The sequence below is a fragment of the Dromaius novaehollandiae genome, chromosome 3 (genome assembly GCF_036370855.1).
Source record: "Dromaius novaehollandiae isolate bDroNov1 chromosome 3, bDroNov1.hap1, whole genome shotgun sequence".
NCBI lineage: Eukaryota > Metazoa > Chordata > Aves > Casuariiformes > Dromaiidae > Dromaius > Dromaius novaehollandiae.
Genome location: NC_088100.1, coordinates 112,559,793 through 112,579,365, shown reverse-complemented (window position 1 = coordinate 112,579,365; position 19,573 = coordinate 112,559,793). Strand labels below are relative to the sequence as shown.

The 19,573-nt window shown below is 53.4% G+C and overlaps 2 protein-coding genes across 2 annotated transcripts in view; both read right to left on the bottom strand.

Moving 5' to 3' along the window:
* Window positions 1-19,573, bottom strand: part of KLHDC3 (kelch domain containing 3) — a 37,897-nt gene that overhangs the window by 8,287 nt on the left and 10,037 nt on the right. The window contains exons 4-9 of the mRNA XM_064509850.1: window positions 17,108-17,223; window positions 15,471-15,542; window positions 15,033-15,246; window positions 14,654-14,740; window positions 13,622-13,730; window positions 8,550-8,623 (exon numbers count right to left, since the gene is read on the bottom strand). Of these exons, the coding sequence (XP_064365920.1) occupies window positions 8,550-8,623; window positions 13,622-13,730; window positions 14,654-14,740; window positions 15,033-15,246; window positions 15,471-15,542; window positions 17,108-17,223 (672 nt within the window). The remainder of the gene's footprint in view (window positions 1-8,549; window positions 8,624-13,621; window positions 13,731-14,653; window positions 14,741-15,032; window positions 15,247-15,470; window positions 15,543-17,107; window positions 17,224-19,573) is intronic.
* On the bottom strand, window positions 2,475-8,063 carry NPAS4 (neuronal PAS domain protein 4). Its single transcript, XM_026104182.2, has 8 exons — window positions 5,618-8,063; window positions 4,849-5,015; window positions 4,592-4,737; window positions 4,299-4,404; window positions 3,891-4,137; window positions 3,499-3,608; window positions 2,922-3,057; window positions 2,475-2,840 (listed from the first exon to the last, which is right to left on the bottom strand). Exons 1-8 carry the CDS (start codon window positions 5,716-5,718, stop codon window positions 2,504-2,506), a joined length of 1,350 nt encoding a protein of 449 aa, XP_025959967.2. The 5' UTR covers window positions 5,719-8,063; the 3' UTR covers window positions 2,475-2,503.

Below are 19,573 nucleotides of genomic sequence, written 5' to 3'. Positions count from 1 at the left end.
TAGCACCTGTAGAGCTCTACATTAGACACTTCCCAAACCCATGAAGTTGCTAATGGGGATTAACCCTTTTCTGCAGTAGATCAGCTCATTTCTGATCAATGTGATGAGCACAGATGCTAGATAATGTCCATAAGCTTTTATGCATTTCTATAAGGGCTTGATTTGCCTGTGCAAATTCTGTATTTGTGAGTTCAGACAGACATAGGAAAGTATGGCAAAACTCTCAAATTCAAGCAGTTACTTCAGAAAATGTGGTTCTTGAGTATTTTGAAAATATCAGCTCCCACACGTGTACTACTTCCAATAGCTTACTAAACTTCTATAAGGATTTTGATGTCATTTGTTCCTTACAAATTCTCACAGCTGCTGTGTTCTCTCAATTCTCATATGCACTGGGTGATATGAACATGCCAATTTTGAAAAACAGACCAAGTTAAGTGTAAGTGCCCACTGGGGCAATTAGGAGCATACATCATGCTCTCTTAATAGCAGATCTTTTTCACATCAATGGGTAGCTTGTGCAATATGAAGGAAATAGACCTGGCATGACTAAAGAGCCCTAATTCATAACTAGTTTACTGTTGGAGATATCACCATTCATAAAGAAAATTTGCTCAAGTTTACCACTGTTCCAATAGGTGTATTCCTTGCCTTTCCTTCTTCTGCCCGTTTTCCCATTTACCTCCACCTTCCTTCAGTCCTTTATTCCTCCTTGTCCGTCTCAGAGCAACGAACAATTTCATCCATGAGCTTTATTTCCACCCCTGTGAAAAATCTAGAGGTATTTTACAAAATTTTAAAAACTTGTAAATTTTAACTCCCCAATCAGATGACTGAGAGAACAAGCAAACAAGTATCCCAGAAATGCTTCTGATTTAGGTGGAAAAAATTCACTGTGCTTACCCTTATTTAGGGTAAAAACAGGCTCTCCTCACACCAAAATAATCTGTAAGTTGTATAGTGTTTTTAAGTGTGCGCGTGGGGGGGGACCCAAAGTTTTGAATAGTTTGATTTACCATGCAGTGATGAACACATTATGTGGTGCCAGTATCTGACTGAACTATAAAGTTCTGTTCTTTGTTTTGCTATTAGTTTCTTTATTTTCCTATGCTGAGGTTAGACACACAGCTGGTAATGGCAGAATTTCACTCCCTTCTGAAGGCTGATTTCTCCTCTGCATATATCACCCCAGAGCTCTGACACTTTTCCCATTTGCCCAGTCAATTAGCTAAGCTAGCACACCACAGTGCCACAACCACAGCGACTGTCTTTGAGAAGATGTCTGAGATCTTCTGCACATGGATTTAAAGTGAGGAGGAAAAAAAAAAAGAGGCTCTTGTAAGTCTTCATTCTAGAAACCTCTCTTATCAAGAGCTAAAACTGAAACCTCCTTGTTAATGCCCAGTTCAACTTTTGAGTGGAGCAGATACATGAAGAAAACCAGGAGAGGGAATTAAGGAGCTGGAACAGTGGACCAAAGCATGTACTAATTCATTCCCCAACCAGTGGGTGGCCAAGACACCTGGACCCTCTTGGGAGATGCTCAGAGATTTGGATGCTTTTAGAAACTCAAGTCACACAGGCTGCATTGATATCTTGAACATCCAGCCTGCAAAGTCTCACACAAGCCACTGTAACCTTTTGGGTAGGCCATGACAGGTTTATTAAAGAGGAAACTCCAGAGGTGAGCATACCCGTTTCCCAGAAGGTGGCCTGCACCCTGCACTCCGGCAGATGAGTGAGGTCTGCCGGAGGAGCCAGGCTGGGTGCAGTGAAGGGTGTCAGGGACAGTCTTTACCTCTCTGCATGGGGCTTGTGGTGGGCTTCCCGCCGGCCCCCACCTCCTCCTCGGCCTCACTGCCCGAGATGCCACTGCTGGAGCCTTCATCTTCGGAGGGACTCTCACTGCTGTCGCTGTCATCAACCAAGCTCTCACCGTCCTCCTCCACCACCTTCAGCCTCTTCTCCTTGCCCCGAAGCTGCTCCACAGGCCCTGATGCCTTGTCGTCCTCCTCAGCTGCGCTCTTCCTGCTTGCCGTCCTCCAGGCCCTGCCGCCCCTCCGAGGGGGCCCCTCGGTGCCGGCCCGACACGGCCACATCGCCACCCGCGCCCAGCTGCGAGGCACGACCCTCACTGCCCGGCACCGGCCCCGCCGGCCCCTCGAGCCCCCGCTCTCGGGAACTCTCCTGCCTCCCGGCGGGCCACTGCTCCCAGGAACTCTCCTCACTCCCGGCCCCGCCGGACCTCCCGGACAGCCGCTCCCAGTGCGAGCCCGCACCGCAGACCCGACGCCGACGCGGCTGCCCTAGGCCGGACGGCCGGGCCCGGCGCTCACCTTCGGCCCCCGCGTCTCCCCGCAACGGGGGCCCAGCGCGCGCGGCCGGAGTCTGCAGCCGTTCACCGAGAGGCACCCGGACGCACACGCGCCGCGGCAGGCGGAAGCGCTGAGACGAGGCAGGCGCATGCGCGACCGGGCAGAGACAACACGGAGCGCGGCGGCGTTTATTGCAGCGGGTACAGCGCGGCGTGCGCATGCGCGGCCGGCAGCCCCGCGTCGCCGAGCGCGTCGCCTAGGAGACGGGCCAGGGCATCGTCGTAGTCCGGGCCCGGGTCGCCCGACGGGGAGACCTCGGCAGCGGCCCCGGGCCCGGGCCCGGGCCAGGCCCAGGCCCAGGCCGGAGCGGCGGACGGCGGCGGCGGCGCAAGGCTGTCGGCCAGGGCGCGGAGCTGCGCGGCCAGCAGGCCGAGGGCACGGGGCGGCGGCGAGGCGGCAGCAGGCTGGGCCGGCTGCAGTGGCTGGCCGCGCTGGCAGCTGCGCAAGTGGTCGGCCTCCTCCTCCCTGTGGCAGACACGGGCATGAGGGGTGGCCCGGGCGCACTGGGCCCCGCGGCAGGCTCCGGGCCCGCCTCAGGCCACTCACCTGAGGCTGCGGCTGGTGCAGGTGATGGAGCAGCTTCCACAGTCCCGCCGCACTGCTGTGTGGAGCCAGGCCCAGGTCTGGTCGGAGCGGAGCACCCGCAGCACCACGGCTCCCACCGCTGCCCCAGCCCCCAGTGCTGTGGACAAGTAGCTGCATCAGTCTGAGGCGAGCCGAGCCGCTCGGGCTGCCAGCCCAGAGCCTGGTGCTGGCTGTGGCCCCCACAGGCTGCCACGTGGCTGCAGTGGGGCCTGTCAGCAGCCTGCTGCTCTGACCCCAGTGGGACTGAGGCCACGTCCTGCCCTCTCAGGAAGCAAGGGTTCAGGAAGGCTGATACTGCTTCTTGCACTGTGGCAGAGCAGGGCACCTGTGTTTTCCCAAGGCTGGCATCTGCCCATGGCCTTACAGACTGCATATGGACAGCAGATAGGGCACATGACCCATCCTCTGCTTCATCCCCTTCAGGGCAGGGAGCCACGGAGGGCAGGACCTTGTATTTGCCCTCCTGGACAGTCGGATCTCAGGAGTGGCCAGACCATGCCACAGAACACATGCCACACACATGTTCCCAGGTACTTACCCACAGCCCTGTGCTGGGCAGCTGCTAGGTGGGTGTCCTCAGGGTGCAGGAGGCTGTACCATGACCGGCCAATCAGCTCCTCCCGACGGTAGCCAAGGTGGTAGACGACACTGCAGAAGAAAATGAGAGTGTTGTCTGAGTGCTCTGCAGGGCACCATGCCAGCAAGAAACAGCTTTTGCACAATGGGGAGAGATCAAAGCAACAGGAGTGCAGGAACAGGTTGCAGACAAAGGAGGGAAGAGGCTTGGGAAATGTCTGGGAGAGTCTCACTGCTTATGCAGGCTCCAGCCTGGGTTCCACACATGGGTGTTGGCTAGCCTTGGTGAAGGGAAGTGCTCCTGGCTGTCCTAGACATGCAGCTGAGAACATGGTGAGAGCAGGTACCCCTCACCTCTCTGTGATGTCAGTAAACATCATGTCCAGGGCATGCACGCTCTGGAAGAGGTCATCCTGCGAACTGGCATCCCCGTCTGCAGGCAGCTGCACAACTGGTGTGCAGAAAGCCATGAACGCTGAAGCAGGGGGAGAGGCGGCCCTGTGCAGGGCCACGAAGCGCCCTCTCACAGCCACAGCTCGATTCCCTCCATGCTGCAGCCGGAAGGCTTTGGATGTGCGCATCTCGCTGACAAACGTGACTTCTGCAGGGAAACAAAACAGTTGGAGCAGGTCAGGGAGTCTCCAAGGGGCCTGGCTCCTCTCCCAGTGGGGCCAGCTGGCCCCAGCAGGTCCCTGACTGCAGCCCTAAAAAGCCAGAGCCTAGAGAGCTCCCTGAGCACTCTCCTGGTCTCCTCAGCCTTACCAGTTCCTGGCTGCTCCTGGGCAAGGAAGAGCTTCTCTTGCACGGCCTCCCGTGCTGTCCCATCCAGGATGTCAAAGACTGTGTCCCCCTGGGAAAGGAGTTCCACCTGACAAAGAGCGTGCCATTAGCATGGACCTTGCATACCCCTGGGTGGGCTGTGTGCCAGCATGCAGTGAGCTCACAGCCCACTAAAGCAGCAGGTCTTGTAGGAGCTGCTTGCTGTGTGTAACAGGCTCGTAATAAAGGCGCAAGGACAGGCGCAAGGACACAGTGACTGCAGATCTGTGGATTACCATGGAGAGGCCCAGGACCTGAGCCACGTTCTCAGAGATGTAGGCCAGCTTGCCATTAGCCAAGAGCATGAGGAAGAACCCTGGCAGCAGGGAGAGCAACTCCATGCCAAAGGCCGGTCCCATAGGAGTAGTAAGAGTAGCTGAGTCTGCAGGAGAAGCGCAGTTGGAAGCACTCATTCAGACAGGGGCAGGAACAGCGCCCCACATGGAGATGAGCTGGTGTGGCAGTGGGGAATGTGTGGCAGCACCACAGTTACCTGGAGGGAAGAGATGAGCCCCGCGGAGCTGGAGGCATACCAGGGCCATGGTGTTGAGGTAGGAGAGCCGCTCCTTCTCCTGGGAGGAGATGGGCAGCAGGGAGCGCAGTGTCTGCAGCTCCACGTTGATCTGGTCCCTACGAGCCTTGGAGGCACTCTTGGTCGACCTGCAAAGCCAGTTGTCTGGGGGGACGTGCCCAGGGAGGGAGAGAGGTGCAGCATCCCCTATTGCCCTGCTACCAGAAGACTCGCAAGCTCTGGGACACCGGGCTGAGATGCCAGGCCCTCAATGGGCTTGGTGCCCTATGCCAGCTCCCCCCAGGAAAGCAAACCCCTGGGGCCTGTTTTGGAGAACTGTTCCTGGACACCGGTGTGCGTGGTGACCCAGCTGGTGCCTGGGGACACATTGCTGTCATGTCCGGTGCCCTCTCTCACTGCAGAGGCCAGATGGGACAAAAACCTGTGCCTTGGGGATACCCTGAGAAACTTGACCAAACCCCACAAGGGTGGACACTGCATCCAGTGCCAGAACGTGAGCCCCAGTCCATTTGGTCTGTGGGTTGGACTTGCCTCTGTCTTCACTCAGCCACCTGAAACTCCTCTGCCCTCTCCAAGCTCCTTTGTCTCCTCCCCGCACACCAGCCCCCAGTGTCCCGAGCTGGCAGTAGCCCCTTGCAAGGGCCACCAGGCTCCACAGAAAGTGGCCCAGGGCTCTCCTTTGCTAGGAGGTGATTGCCGCTCCGCGAGTGAGAGGTGGGAGGAAGCTCACCTGAACGGCTTTGAGACACTTGGCGCCTGCCTGGCCCTCCTGGGCAGGCAGCTCGTCTCTGCCTGCAGTGGCCTGTGGCAGTGGCTGCAGAAGATGGTCATGGTGCCGATGCGGGGCTGTCCGAAGCTGGCAGAGCGCCTCTCGCCTCCTTCGCCTCTGGCTGCCTCTGAACCCGCTGACCCCGCCGCTGCCGGCTTCCTTTTGTACCCTGCTGGGGCGCAGGGGCCAAGCCTGGCCACACGGAGGACGGTCACCTCTTGTGACGCAACTCCAAACAGCTCAGGGCTATTTTTAGAAGACAGGCTGCTAAAAATAACCCTCACAGCCAGCTGCAATCTGAGAGGGGAAGCAATAAAAGGAAGCTGGGGTCTTTAAAGCAAACCTGGCAGCTCAGGAGGGGGTGATGACGAGGGCAGCAGGGACCCTGCTGTGGAGCATGCGTCTGTCCAGCTCCGGGCCCCCAGCCCAGGACGAGGTCCAGAAGGGGTCAGAAACCCATGGCATACGCAGGGCCCTGGTGCCCCCAAGCCCGTAGGCTGTGACCCTCTCTCCAACAAGCCCTCATGCCTCCTCTTCTCCCCAGAGGGCTGGTGACAGCTGTGCATGCACAGAGCCGGGAGTGCCTGCGCTCAGCACTGCAATGCCCAGCACAGTGAGCCTGGGTGACAGGGGGATGTTTCCTGGCACACATCACCCCAGCCTCCAACAGAGAGAGTAAACTTAGCACCTTTGGTCTTGGGGAAGGGGAGGCAAAAAGCTCCAGCAGCTCATGGCATGGCTTGGGGCCAGCATCTGCAGCTGGCTGAGCAGAAGGAGCAGAAGCTGCCTGCCGATGCATGGAAAACATCTGCCCGCTGCTCTCATGGGTAACCTGTGGGTGCCCAAGGGCTGCAAAGGGGGAGCCCAGCCTGGGATGCTCCCCCATGGGAAGCTGTTCCAGCAGTGCCCTCCAACTCCCTTCAGGCCTCCAGCCTGTATTGACACACAGCACTGGCCACAGCCTACAGCGACATGCTGCCAGCACATGAAGAACCATCTCCTGTAGCATCCAAAGTCAAGCTCTTGCCCTGGGGTTTTCACAGCCCTCATCCTGCTTCAGGCTGCTCTGTTGCACCCATGTCAACCACCACGCACCAGCTGAGGGGCCGGTCTGCCCTTGCAATTTCATACTGCTAGATGAGCCCAGCAGGATTTGACCCCAGCTGCATGCTGGTCTTCAGAGCAGGAGAGATGGCCTGGGCCCTTGGCCACGCGCTCCCAGCACACATTCACTGCCATCTCTCAACTGTCCCCATGTCTTCAGCATCCCAGTAAACACCCTGGGCACTTCATTAGCTTTCCCTGCATTGGCTCTGCTTGCATTGCCAGCAGATCTTCTCTTCACATCAGACACTTCACCTTTGTGGGACAGGGCCCAGATGCAGCTTGGGAACATGGTGCCCAGCAGGGCTGCCCCAGATTAGCCACCACCTCCCTCTCTGCAGGGAACTGCAGGTCATAAGCACCATCTTCCTCCCACATTCTCTTGCACCCAGTGTCCAGGAGACGCTTTCACCCTCCCATCCCTCTTCACTGCCCCCTCTTGCAGGGCAGCCTCACATCCTGAGTGCCAGTGCAGCCAGGGGCAGAAGGCAGACGTGCTGGGGGTAGCCCTGCAGCCAGCCCAGGCTCACCCAGAGGCCCAGTCTGCCCCCTCTCCCACCCCAACCAGGGCTGCAATTGGCAGCAGCAGTAGCCCACAGTTCAGCCTGGTGGCTGCAGGCTGTGCAGTGGGGTAAGAGCATCTGGCTCAGTCTCACCCCTTCAGCCTACCAGTACAGCCACCTCTGGCTGCTCCCCCCTAGGACACACAGAGCAGCGTAAATCCATGCCTGGCCTTAGTGTTTATAAAACCCTCCCAAGCTGCTGTTTTACACATGGAGCCAGGCAGAGGAGCCAGCTGGGGCAGGCCCTCACATCGGTGCAGGGGCTTGGCTCCGTCTGGTGCCAGGAAGCAGCTCAGTGCCGGCCAGGGTAGGCAGGGAAGCCCCTGCTCTCATGAGGCAGCGCAGGAGCGGTTCGTAGCCTGAGGGCCAAACCCAGGGCTACAGCCAGTGCGAGGAGTCTGTTCAGGCCCTCTGAGTGTGGCAGGGAACAGGGGAGCACAGCCGCAGTTCTCCAGGCAAGGGGAGGGAATGCGAGAGGCCCTGGAGCCAGCACTGAGGACAGGGGTGCACAATCGTGCTGCCAGGGCCAGTTGATTTCTTCCCTGCTGGCCTGCTCTGCCTGCACATCAGCGCTGCCGGAGGTGTGACAAGGGCAGAGGGAGGTTCAGCGAGGGCAGGACGAACAGAGCTCACGCATGTTCCTTGCTTGAAGGAGCTAAAAATTCATGCAGGCAGTGGAATAAGAGATCAGTGTGTGGAGGGGTGAGGGTAGGGTGGCAGGCAGAGGGATGAACCAGCTTCAGCCCTGTGAGGAGACAATGGGGCGGCTGATGGTGCTGTTTGTCGTCATGGCTGTGAGTTCCCATCTGTAACACACCAACGGGACACACTAAGGGGAAGGACAAATCCAGCTCTGCTGCACCCCAACCCCAGCCATGCTCCCCAGCCCAGGCTGCCCTGAAGCACAGTGCCAGGGAGGGTTCCAGGGCCACAATGCCTCAAGGACAGGAAGCACCCAAGTGTGACTTGTACCCCAGTACCTGATGTCATGGGGAAGGCAAGACTGGTCCAGGCTGTACTGAATCACTGCCAGCTTACACAGTGTCTTTAGACTGGGACCTATGGAAAGAAGGCACAGTTAGCAGCGGCAGTCCTTGTCTAGGCACTGTGGGGGACCCAGGCACTGAAAGGCAGGCACCCTGGATCCCCAATGCTTCATCACGAGGCCTGCTCACAAGTATGCCTCACGGCAGGAGGTGCAACCTGTGGGGGGAGTGCTCACGTACTGAAGTCGAGGATGTAGAGATCCGAGTGATCCATCAGGTCAAATTCATCACCCATTCCCTCCTCCGGAGATGGGCTGCAGAAGCCAAGCAAAGCTTGTCAGTCAGTGCCGAAACACTCGTACCCTAGCTGCATCCCTAGGGGCTCCCCGAGGGCTGAGAAAGTCCAGGACTGCCCCTGGCCTGCCCACCCCACATCTGGGCCCCTCTGATCCCTCCTGCCCCTCTCCTCCCCCCAACAGCACCCAAAGCCATCAGTCACCCAGCACCCCCCAGCATAGGCAGGACTGTGCAAAGCAAGGGGTGCCTGGCTAGCCAGCTCTGGCATTTGGGTAGAAACACACACCTTCTCTTCCCCAAGCCACATCAGGGAATGGAGGAGCCATCTCCATCTCATGCAAGCACCCAATGACTCCAGCTGCCAGCTTCTCTCTCAGCTCAGAGCTGCCTCTGTTGCTTTTCCACCCTTCAGGCACACTTCCCACTCTGCAAGGAACATCCCTCTTCCCAGCTTGCACCTTTGCCAGCCTCTAGCTTGTTTCACATTCCTCCTTCCCCAGTTACCTCCTGAACTGCTCTCCACCAGCTGAGCAGCCCTGAGGCCTCCCCTAGGCCTGCGGGACCCACCCTCTGGGCACAAGGAGGGTGCTGGCAAACACTCCCTTTCCCCAGGCTGGAGTATCAGCAGCTACCAGAGCTGGGGCTTGTTTACAGCAAGAGTGCAGGTACAGGACTCTATCTGCTCAGCGATTTCAGCAGAACTGAACCTCCAGAGAACTGCCTCTGCTCCCCTCAGAGAGGCAAAGCTGAGTCCCAGGAACCCTGAGAGGAAGACTGAGCAGGCTAGAACAGGGATGCTGCAGCTGCTCCTGAGTGCAGATATGCTTGCACAAGCATCTATCCAAACATCCTGCTGTGTGTGATAAACAGGGCCCACTGGCTGCCCCATGGCAGGCAGCATCGGACACTGGCATCACAAGACAGTTCAGAGCTATGCTGGCGTCCACAGTGAAGCAGCTGCGATAAGCTAGGGCCGCAGAAGGCCTCTCTGCAAGGCGCTCTGCAGCTGTGCTGCAGGGCCAGAGGGCAGGGGAGCCATGGCCTGTCTCCAAAGATATTGGCAGCACCAATGAGTAGCCACCAGCCATCCAAGCTTACGGTCCCCAAAGAAGCAATGAAAGCATCCACATGCTGCAGGTGACACTGCTCTGCTCTCCCTGCCCACCTCAGCTCTAGCTTCCCAAGGCTGTGCAACATTCGCAGGCTGCCACATGCGGCATGTTACTTGTGAGTAATGCCATGGAAACCTGTGAGCTAGATTCTCCTATCTGCAAGCTCTTGGGAGCACTGATGCTTCTGCGGACAGAGCCGGCAAACACTGCCACACTGCTCCAGCACCACAGTGGGCTGGAATGTGATAAGCCAAGCACCTTTCTCTGGGGACTGTATGGAAGGTGCTTTCCAGAAGCTCAACATTTTCTGCAGAAGAGTGAAAGCTGCAGCTGACAGCATCCACTGAGGTCTCCTCCTGGTTCAGCAGCAGCTCTTTCCCTCTTTGTCTGCGCTAGCTGCACATATCCATTGTGTTAACACAAATGCTCTAGCAAAAGCCCACAGGTTAGCAGCCTGCAGCCAGGAGCATTTCCTATTTTATTAACTTGTGTTCCTCCAATTATCGCAGCAGCAAGACTGCTTTTGGGTTCTGCTGCACAAGTTGGAAGGCATTTGCCAAGTCCAACAGTGTAGCATTCGAATCAAAGTGATTCTGCCCAGCCACACAGCACTCATCACTCCAGTTTTCACATGGTTAAGATCTACTGCAGTTATTTCAGTTTGTCCATTGAGATAAATGTGGAGAAAGCAGCTAGGAAGCATCCATGTGGCAGTGCAAGCAACAGACATTCTCAGCCTGACTGCAGGAATCACTGCAGACTCCAGCCGCAGCTCCCTGGTTGCACCAACATGCCATGCTGCATGGCTGGATAGCTGTTTCAGCCAGGCTGGACAGCTGTTTCAGGAGACTAACTAAGCAAGTATCAGGCCCTGATCTGCATGACATTCTAAGCCAGTCTCAGTTTGCTGATGCTCTCATCTGATGTTGGTCCTGGGATGCCAGAGGGGAGCAGTCATTTCAGGCATTCCCAAAGAACAGGCAGCCTCATCTCTAAGGTCCCTTGCCCTTGCAGTCTTGGGGGGAGGGGGCAGTCAAAGCCACACAGGAGCCTGATCACTGCTTCCCCCAGCACAGGCAGACCAGCCTGTGCTGGAACAGCAGCGCTTGGCCCAAGGGAAAGCTCTCCTGTGGCTGACAGTTGTTTGAAGAGTGTGACAGAAAGAAAAGCCATTTAAAGTCCTGCTTCAGTATGCAACAAGGAAGTTTAGCATGTCTTTACTGCTTAGCTGGGAGCTTGTGCTGCGACGTCTCACTCCAGTGTCACTTGCTTTCCAAGCCTCACATCTCACCAGAATGTCATAATACCATTTCAAACCATGGGGCACAGCTCACTGCTGGCAGAAAAGACCTGTTGCAGATGGGTCCAATTTGCTTGAATACAGGCAAGAGCCCTTTTAATTCTACCTTGTGTGCTCACCATGCCCCAACCCCATCTTCTCACATCCACATCACAGTCCCTACAGCATCCTTTATCTTTCGAGGGGAAGCCAGCAGGCACCGCATCTGCAGTGTTATCACCAAACTGCAAGCAGCTAGGGAAGGCCTAGATTTCAAGACCCGGAGAGCTGCAGGTCCCAACACAGCAGGGTGCTGGGCACCCCTTTGCCAGCCATAGCCCAGCAAATTGCCCATTCCAGCTCAGCAGCAGCTCAGAAGTGCTGGTAAAGGATCTCAGGCCCTGCACCGAGCACCCAGTGAGAGCCCCTGCCCCCTCACCAGAGCCAGGCATTTCTAAGCATTATCAGGCAACACAAAACCTCAGGCCAAACCAGGATCAAAATGTGCTCAGCTAAATTCTGTTTTACTGTACTCCATCTCCCCATGGTTCTTCCTTGGGGAAGATCTCTGCACACTGAAGTACTGGTGGGTTTTGGAAAAAAAAGAGGACATAGCTAATGGGAGCACTGAGCTTAGCACTACATGATCTCCTGGATGCTTAAGACAGGACATAAGTGACAAGATTGCTGCTAGTCCCCCTCATTTAGAGAGGCCACAGATGGGACAAAAAGAGTGGGCTCTAGGCAGGAATACAAAAGAAACTAAGCATTTGGATGCTACAAAAGCACTTCTGAACAGACAGTCTACCCTGTATACAAATCCTGTAAGAGAAGGCAGGATACAAGAGGGTTTTGCCTGTCCTTCCCCCAGAGCAGTTGCCTAGCGAGCTGCGCCTGCTGGCTTATCCACCAAGGAATCCTGCTGAATCCCCTGCGCTGCAATCTCTCCCCACCCCCGGCTGGGGGAACGCAGGTCATGAGGCAGACCACAGGGAGTTCTCCATTTCAACAACTTCCTGGAAAACTACTTATCTTACCAGGCCACTCCAGAACACACCTGATAACCATTACAGGAAGCGAGCACAGCCCCCACTCCCACCTCCCCCTTCTCCAGCCTGCAAGACTCTCCCTGTAGTCCAAGCAGGCCACCTTCCTGGCTGCCAGCAGCTCTTCCTAGGCCAAGCTGGTGCTGATGAACTGCCATACACGAGAGTTGAGCCTGGATGTTAAAGAGCATGTTGAATCCTGAAGCATTTGGGGGGAGAAGACGCTACAAACACTGCTGTGTTGCCTGGCAGAGGCAGACAGCACTCCAGATAGCTGGTCTTGAATTTGCCATTGTTTGTTAGCATTTCTTAGGGGTGCCTAGGTTTAATAGCAGGGCTTAGCTGCTGCTATAACAAAGTCAGCACTATCTACCAAAGACTGCAGCATCCAAGAGCATCCAGAGCTGCCTTCAAGTCCTACCAAGCCTTCTACTGTACAGAGCACCACACAGTATCTGTTGAGGAGACTGGATAAACTCTGCACCTCCGAATACACCTCACCCATGCCTCAGAACTACACAAGCCTCCTACTATTGCACCCCCCTCCCAGTACTCCTTTGGCTTGAAGCCCCTTCATCCCATCATCCACTGGTGTGGGCAGTCTATTAATTGGAACTCTGCCATGCCCTGTCTTGTCCTCTGCCCCCTGCCTGCCTTCAGAGAAGTCTCCAAAAAGCCACCACTGGGGTCTCAGGGAAGGCCCCCCCTCCTCCCCCCAAAGCTTTCCGAGCCATTTGGAGGCCTGAAAGCAATTCAGATGTTTACATGAGGCAGATGCCAGCAAAAAGACCAGTGCTCCAGAACTGTAATGTGTCATTCCAGACAGAGAGCAGAGAGTGTGTGCTGGAGATGGGCCCCTTCCTTTCTTTTAGCAGCTGTTAAGGCTCTTGGCCTTAACAGGACATCCAGCTCTCCTGCATCCTGACAATATCACTTCCAGTGTTTGACAGCTAAATCCTTAACACCAGGTCTCCTCTGTGAATGAAAACTTCACCAAGGAAAACTGGCACAGAAGGGAAGGCTGCCCTGGTATGTGTAAGGGCTCCTTAAACTGCTCCCAGCTGAGCTGACACCCCTCTGCAGCTTGGTAGACACATCTGCCAGGAAAAGAAGAGAAATGGTGGTAGGAAAAGCCCAGGCAGCATGCAGTGGAGGTTAATCAATCTGAGGTCTGCTGTGGCAGAGCACACTGTCCTTCTGACAGCAAGCTGTTGCTTCCCCTCTGCCCCTCCAAACCTCTTTCACAGAAAGCTTGGCCACTGAATTGCACAACCCCTCCTGAACAGGATGTTACACACTTTTCCCCTACTTGTAAAAAAAAAAAAAAAAAAAAAAAAAAAAAAAAGGCTTGTCACCAGGTGCTTTACAAGCTAATGGGACATCTTCAGTCTTCCATTTTTGTCAGAGGAATCCTGATCTATGTCATTTCTGCTGGATACTTGTAAGGTGGAGAGACAGTTGCCACGTGGCTCTAAAGTCAAGCTGACTATAGTACGAGACAGAGCATGGAGAGAAACTGAACCAAAGGGCATGGAAAACCCTCTTACAGAGCCACCCCACAGGGCTCACACAACTCACCTGGTGCCTCCAAAGAGAATGATTTTGTCCCCCACTCTGCAGCAGCACTGCCGGCGTCGAGGACATGGGCCTTTCCCCTTGGGCTCAATCCTCCTCCAAGAAAAAGAGACTAAGGGGAAAAAAAACACACCAGCTTCTCGTAAGAGCCTGGCCAAGACCCAGGTATAGGCAGGTTATGGATTTAAACAAAGCACATAAGCAGGCAGGCAGGCTCCCTTCCCAGCACGCCCAGCTCTGCAGGGAGACCCAGGGATCCAGCTCCATCTGTTGGCAGCCATAGAAAACGCAGAGCATCCCCGCCTTGTGGGAGTATGGGAAGTTGGACAAGGTGGAGTAGACACCAAGTCTTTGTCCTTGCCACTCTCCATGGCAAGGACACTGAGGGGTGATTAAGCTATACTGTGCAACACTGAAATCTCCAAGAGCTCAGTCACCAGCCCACAGATCAGCTGGGGGAACAGCAAATTGGCTGCTCTCAGATAACCATGTAACACTTTTACAAGATTTCATTATACAAAGCACTTAGCAAACAAATCATTTTCATGGACTGCCAAAAGTACCTGAGTATGGGGGGGGACCCCAAACAGCTCACTGATATTCAGGGCATCAGCTCAAGAACCACCATTTCCTCTGCACAGTTTGACCTCCTGGTACCAAGACGGTGTGGTGCGGGGATGCTGCAGCTCAAATTGAATGGTTTCTGCAACTGTGGATTCTGGAGTCCCCTAGCCCCATTGCTTCCCTGTACCTTCTTTTCTGTTAACACTTCTGCATATTTAAGAATGAGACCACTTTTTGATTAGGGACATCTTTCAGCAATACTTCCTTTACTGCTTTCTGACTGAGATGTGGAGACAGCATGAGCAAGAAGAGGGTGGGTCTCAAGCACTGCAGCAAGTTCCTGTCAATGCTGTCAGAAGAGCCATTTCTCCCAAACAGGCTTCTAGGCCCTTGGAGTATACAGGCATCTGAGCACTTACACATTTGAGAGCCTCAAGCACTATCATTACAACAAGGTAAAAGTGTAAGTACCTGGATTGAATTTCCAGAGATCGTGGAAGTGTCTGTTCAGGCGCGCGTTGTAGCCACCAAATACATATAGCTCCCCATTGTAGCTGACTGTGGGGAGTAAGCATAGACATCAGTGTGGCACCCAGTGCAGAGCCCAGCTGATCCCTGTTCCAACATCAAATGTAAAGCAAAGGAGTGCTGGTTATCTCCCTTAGTTTACATCATCTTTGCATGCAGGGCGAGGTGCAAGGCTTTGCAAGAGGCAGCAGCTTTCCACAACACTCAGGCTCTGCATGTTCTTTGCCATCCCACACCTCCACCCAGCGGGCCAGACACCCCTTCTGCTGTGGCAAGGGAATTCCCTTCCACTGTCCACCTTCCTCAGCAGCTCTGTACTCACAGGCTGAATGGCTCCGCCGGCCTTCAGGGAGCACTGGAGTTGGAGGGGAGTCCAGCCAGGAGTTTGTTTCTGTGTCAAACACTTTAATCCGGTTGCAGTAGATCTCATTGTTGGAATGAAATGGCCCAAACCGATCAGCTCTGCCACCAAACACATACATCTTTGTTCCAATGATGGTAGCTGAATGGAAGTCTCTCCAACGAGCTGGTGTACCCTGCAAAAACAGATTAAAATAGAACAAGAGAAAGCAGACAGATTACCTAGGGAGAGGATGCATCTCAATGAGGAAGTTAGGGTGGCTGCCTGATCTTGGAGAACTTCTCCTCCTGCAGATCGCAGCCATGCAGGACAACCTGTGAGACAATGGCGGGCAGCTACCCCAGAGGGTGGCAGAGACAAGACTTCCCCACAAATCACAGTGAGAAATCAGATACTGACCTTGGCAGAGATTAAGGTCCACATCATGCTTGTGGTGTCCAATTTATGGATGTCATTAGAAAAGCAGTCAGCCTGGAAAAACAGCAGTGCAGCCTGGTCACCAAGGGACTGGGCAGCCTGGTCACCCCTGGCCCCAGGAGATGACACTCTCCTAGAGACCTGGAGCATCCCTTTGCGGTCAGCACTTCCAAAGAGACAGGGCGCTGGCTCCAAAATGTCAGGGTAAGCAGCACACTCATCTCCTCACAAGAGGGAGGTGAAGCCCATTTCTCCTCAAAGTTGCCCCTTCTCTCTCTACAGCCTTCCAATTTATTCGACACTCACTTGTTACAACCAAGGCTGAGTCCTACGTGCAACATGTGCATCCCCAGCAGTACCTGCCCCCATTCCATGTAGGGACAGAAGAAGGGAGCTCTGTAACTGGACAGTCACAATTGACTCTGCTAAGGCCACACAATGAGAGGTAGAAGGGAACCGAGATTATTTCTAGGAAGCTAATTATCTAGGAGTAAATACACTTGGGGCTCTGAGGATCCCACGAAACTCATCTGCCGCTAGCAGTGTGGAAGGACCTGCATTCACACAGACTGTACAGCCTTCTGCTCCTCCGGGCAGAAGAGATAGCACCAAGATGGCTACGGGCTTGTTTGGTCTTGGTTAAGAAACAAACCACATTTGTACTGGTGCTGTAATCAAGATTATGGATTTGTCACTGCTATACTGCTCGGAAGAAAGGGAATAGCCCAGGGTCTGCCATAACAGAACCCCAGCTTCCTTCAAGATAGACAGAGATGAGTTTGCACAGCTTTTTGTGGAGCCTGGTGATAGGTTGAAATTATATTTACTCACTCGTTAAGATCAGAGCATAAGGATTTGCTCCAAGAAGTGTTAAGCACACTGACGGCTAGAGTAGGGTGACCTTCAGCTCGAAGTACTCTTATGTGGGAGGACAAGTAAGCATTTGCTGCAGGGGCTCAGCAAGATGTGAGAATAGGTACAGAACACAGGGAACATGGACCAGATTAGGACCAAACCTCAGAGCAATACTGTAGACATTGGAAAGGGATTTTTCTGGCTCATTTCTCAGCCAAATTAAAATAAATATGTATAATTATAATAAGTATAAAATATGTAAGTATATATTTATATATAAATGTAGATATATCAATATATTTTTATACTTATCTTTATTTTAATTTGGCTGACAACTGAGCCAGAAAATATATTATATAGTATTTATATAAAAATCTAGAACAGCAAAGTACAACTACTTTTAACCCCAGAATCTCTCAGGCAGATACAGAAAGCATCGTCTAACCTCTTAGGTGGCACACTTGCCAAGACATGGGCAAACATCTTTTGCCTCTAAGAGTAAAATACATTGTTTTTGGAAAAAAATCCGCAACCAAAGCAATAAAACCACTAGTCTTTGTAGACCTACTTTTTCAACCATCTTCTCCACAAAACCAGGAGCCTAAACCTGGATAATTTATGCCATAACTTTGCTGAGTTATAAAATATATAACATTGCAACTATAAAGGCAAGCATACCCTTTTACCCTGCCTCTACTCATGTCCTGGATAGGAAGACCCTTTTTCCCAGGGATCTCCAAATAACTGTCGCAGAGACTACTCACCAGCTGCTCGTAGCCTCCGAAGATAAACATGCTCTTTGCCAGGACACAAGCTGAGTGCCCATCTCTTGCTCCTGGGACCATTCCAGACACCTTTGGTGTGAACCATTTGTGTGTGTCTAAAACAAAACAGGAGGCAATGCTAAGAAAACACAAGAGATGTGGGGATGGGGTAGCTCTTTACTACCATTCTTCAGGGACAAAGAAAATACTATTTCTGAGACAGAAAGTCCTTTTCTCCTTCATGCAGAGCACATGCTTCTCCAGGCAGAGAGACTGCAAGCTTCTTGAAGCAAGGCCACCTGTCCAAGCCTCCTCAGAGGGCGCACAGTGACAGAGGACCTCAGTCCCAGGGCAAGATTGGTGACTCTGCCAAACCCCACAATAAACTCAAGTTTTAAGTGTGACTAGCACAGCACTGCTTGAGCAATGTTATTTGTATTGAATCTCTTGCAAAGCTTACTTATCAACTTATCAACTCTGCATTTAGAGTTTCACTTATCAACTCTGCATTTAGAGTTTCACTTATCAACTCTGCATTTAGAGTTTCACTTACAATGAAGCAACGATGCCAAACAGCCCAAGTGAGCTCACAGCTTGGAGATGCTAGCTAACTGACGGAGAAAAACAGCACTCTAAAACCTAGTCTGAGGTCATTTAGCCGCTCACGTCAACAGAGCTACTGTGCACATCTTCACCTCTGCAGTTCAGCTCTCCCTATCTTATCTGCTCCTCTTGTTACATTTTCATTTCCTCTTCAAGGAGAGCCTTCCCTGCTCTCCACCCTTCACCACTCCCACTTGCCTGCCCCTCAGGCACTGCTCCCCATGAGTCCACACTAGCCAGGTTCATCTCCTTACCCTACATGCTCTAGCAATTGGCTTGATTTAGGGGAGGACTTTCAATCCAGCCAGAGCTGTTCTCCATGCAGGGCAACATGGAACTAAGCCAGTGACTCACTGCCAAGCATAAACAGGCACCCGTCCCAGAAGCCCACAGAGAGGCACAGATAAGCCTTGGGACAGCAGGAGACATTTCCCCCCTGCCTCCCCGCCATAAACACAGCCAACGGCAGTGCTTATTTCAGAAAGTGGCAAAATTGGAGCCAAAGCAACATTCTCCGGGAGGGGATAACTTCTCTGAATTGGCCTTTGGCCACAGTTATCCATCTAAGCCCCAGCTAGAACTGCACAAAGAGGCTTGCAAGGTCAACAAAATTCCTGGGCAGCTTGCAAGCAAGAAAGCGGTGACAGCTATCGAGTTCCCATCCTTCACAGGGCTGCTTCCAAGCCCAGTCACATGGTAGCAGCAAGAGCTCAGCCAAGTGCAATGTGTCAAATTAGAGATAGAAAAGACCTCAGCTTGTGATCCGCACCTCCATCCCCAGAGTACAAAGATACCCTCAGCCAGGACTTTAGAGCCAAGCCTTGACCCTGATGAAACTCATACAACGGAGCTTCGATCACAGTCAGAGGACTGCCAGTCTCACTTTCCAGGATTGGCAGGGGACAGGCACAGTGTGTACGGACAGCTGCACAGGGTTTGGACCAGGACTGAAGTCTGGCTTTTCAGCTAATTTTCACTTAATGCTAAAGTGCTTGAGTTGGCAGGGACATCAGGGCAGCTCCCACTGCAAGGCCTTTGTGTACACAGAGGTTTACTGGTGGCTTCCCAGCTGCATGTGCCAGTGGGGGAAAAAGAAAAATCCAAACAATTCATTGTGCCCAGAGAGCAGCTCCCAAGCAGCGAGATCTTTCTTGACAAGGAAAGGAACCTGTGGCCAAGCACCAGCCTATTCCTGGCCAGTATTTAGGTTGGACTTGCCTTCAGAATCCAGACATAACCCTTCCCCCCCTTTCCCAACACTCCTGTCCACCCAGTTCCTGTTCTCCCCAGATGTTTCAACAGCGCAATGAAGAAGCCAACAGAAAGACTCAAGGAGTTATCTTTCAGGTTTATCTAACTTGGCTCGTGCTTGCCTTTGTTTTTCCATCCTGTCCCTGACTGCTTCTGTATTTTATTCCTCACTCTGCTTCATTATGACAGATAGAAGGGTCACCCTGGAGAAGACCCATGGTCCTCAAGAGCTCTACCCAATTCTTGCTGCAACCTTTGGCCACAGTTAAAGAACAGCATATCACAGAGAGGAATAGCTTCAGCTGTAGTTACTATCAGAGAGAGCACACAAAGCCAATAGAAAAATTAAAAGCCATTTGACTATGAGACAAGTTCAGTCATTTCTGTTCAAAGGCTTTTAAAGGGTCAAGTGTCCAGATACACTGACCACCTTGATCCTCTTTCAAACCTGCTGAATGAGCTAGAGATACCATGCCTCTCATGTTCTTGATAACACACCGATTCCTCACCTGCCCCATTTGCTCCAGACTACCACTTTGCAGAGACACTGAGTGACAGGACAGCAAACTGGAGAGCAATGCAGCGGAGCAGAGAGAAAAGAGCAGCTGGGAC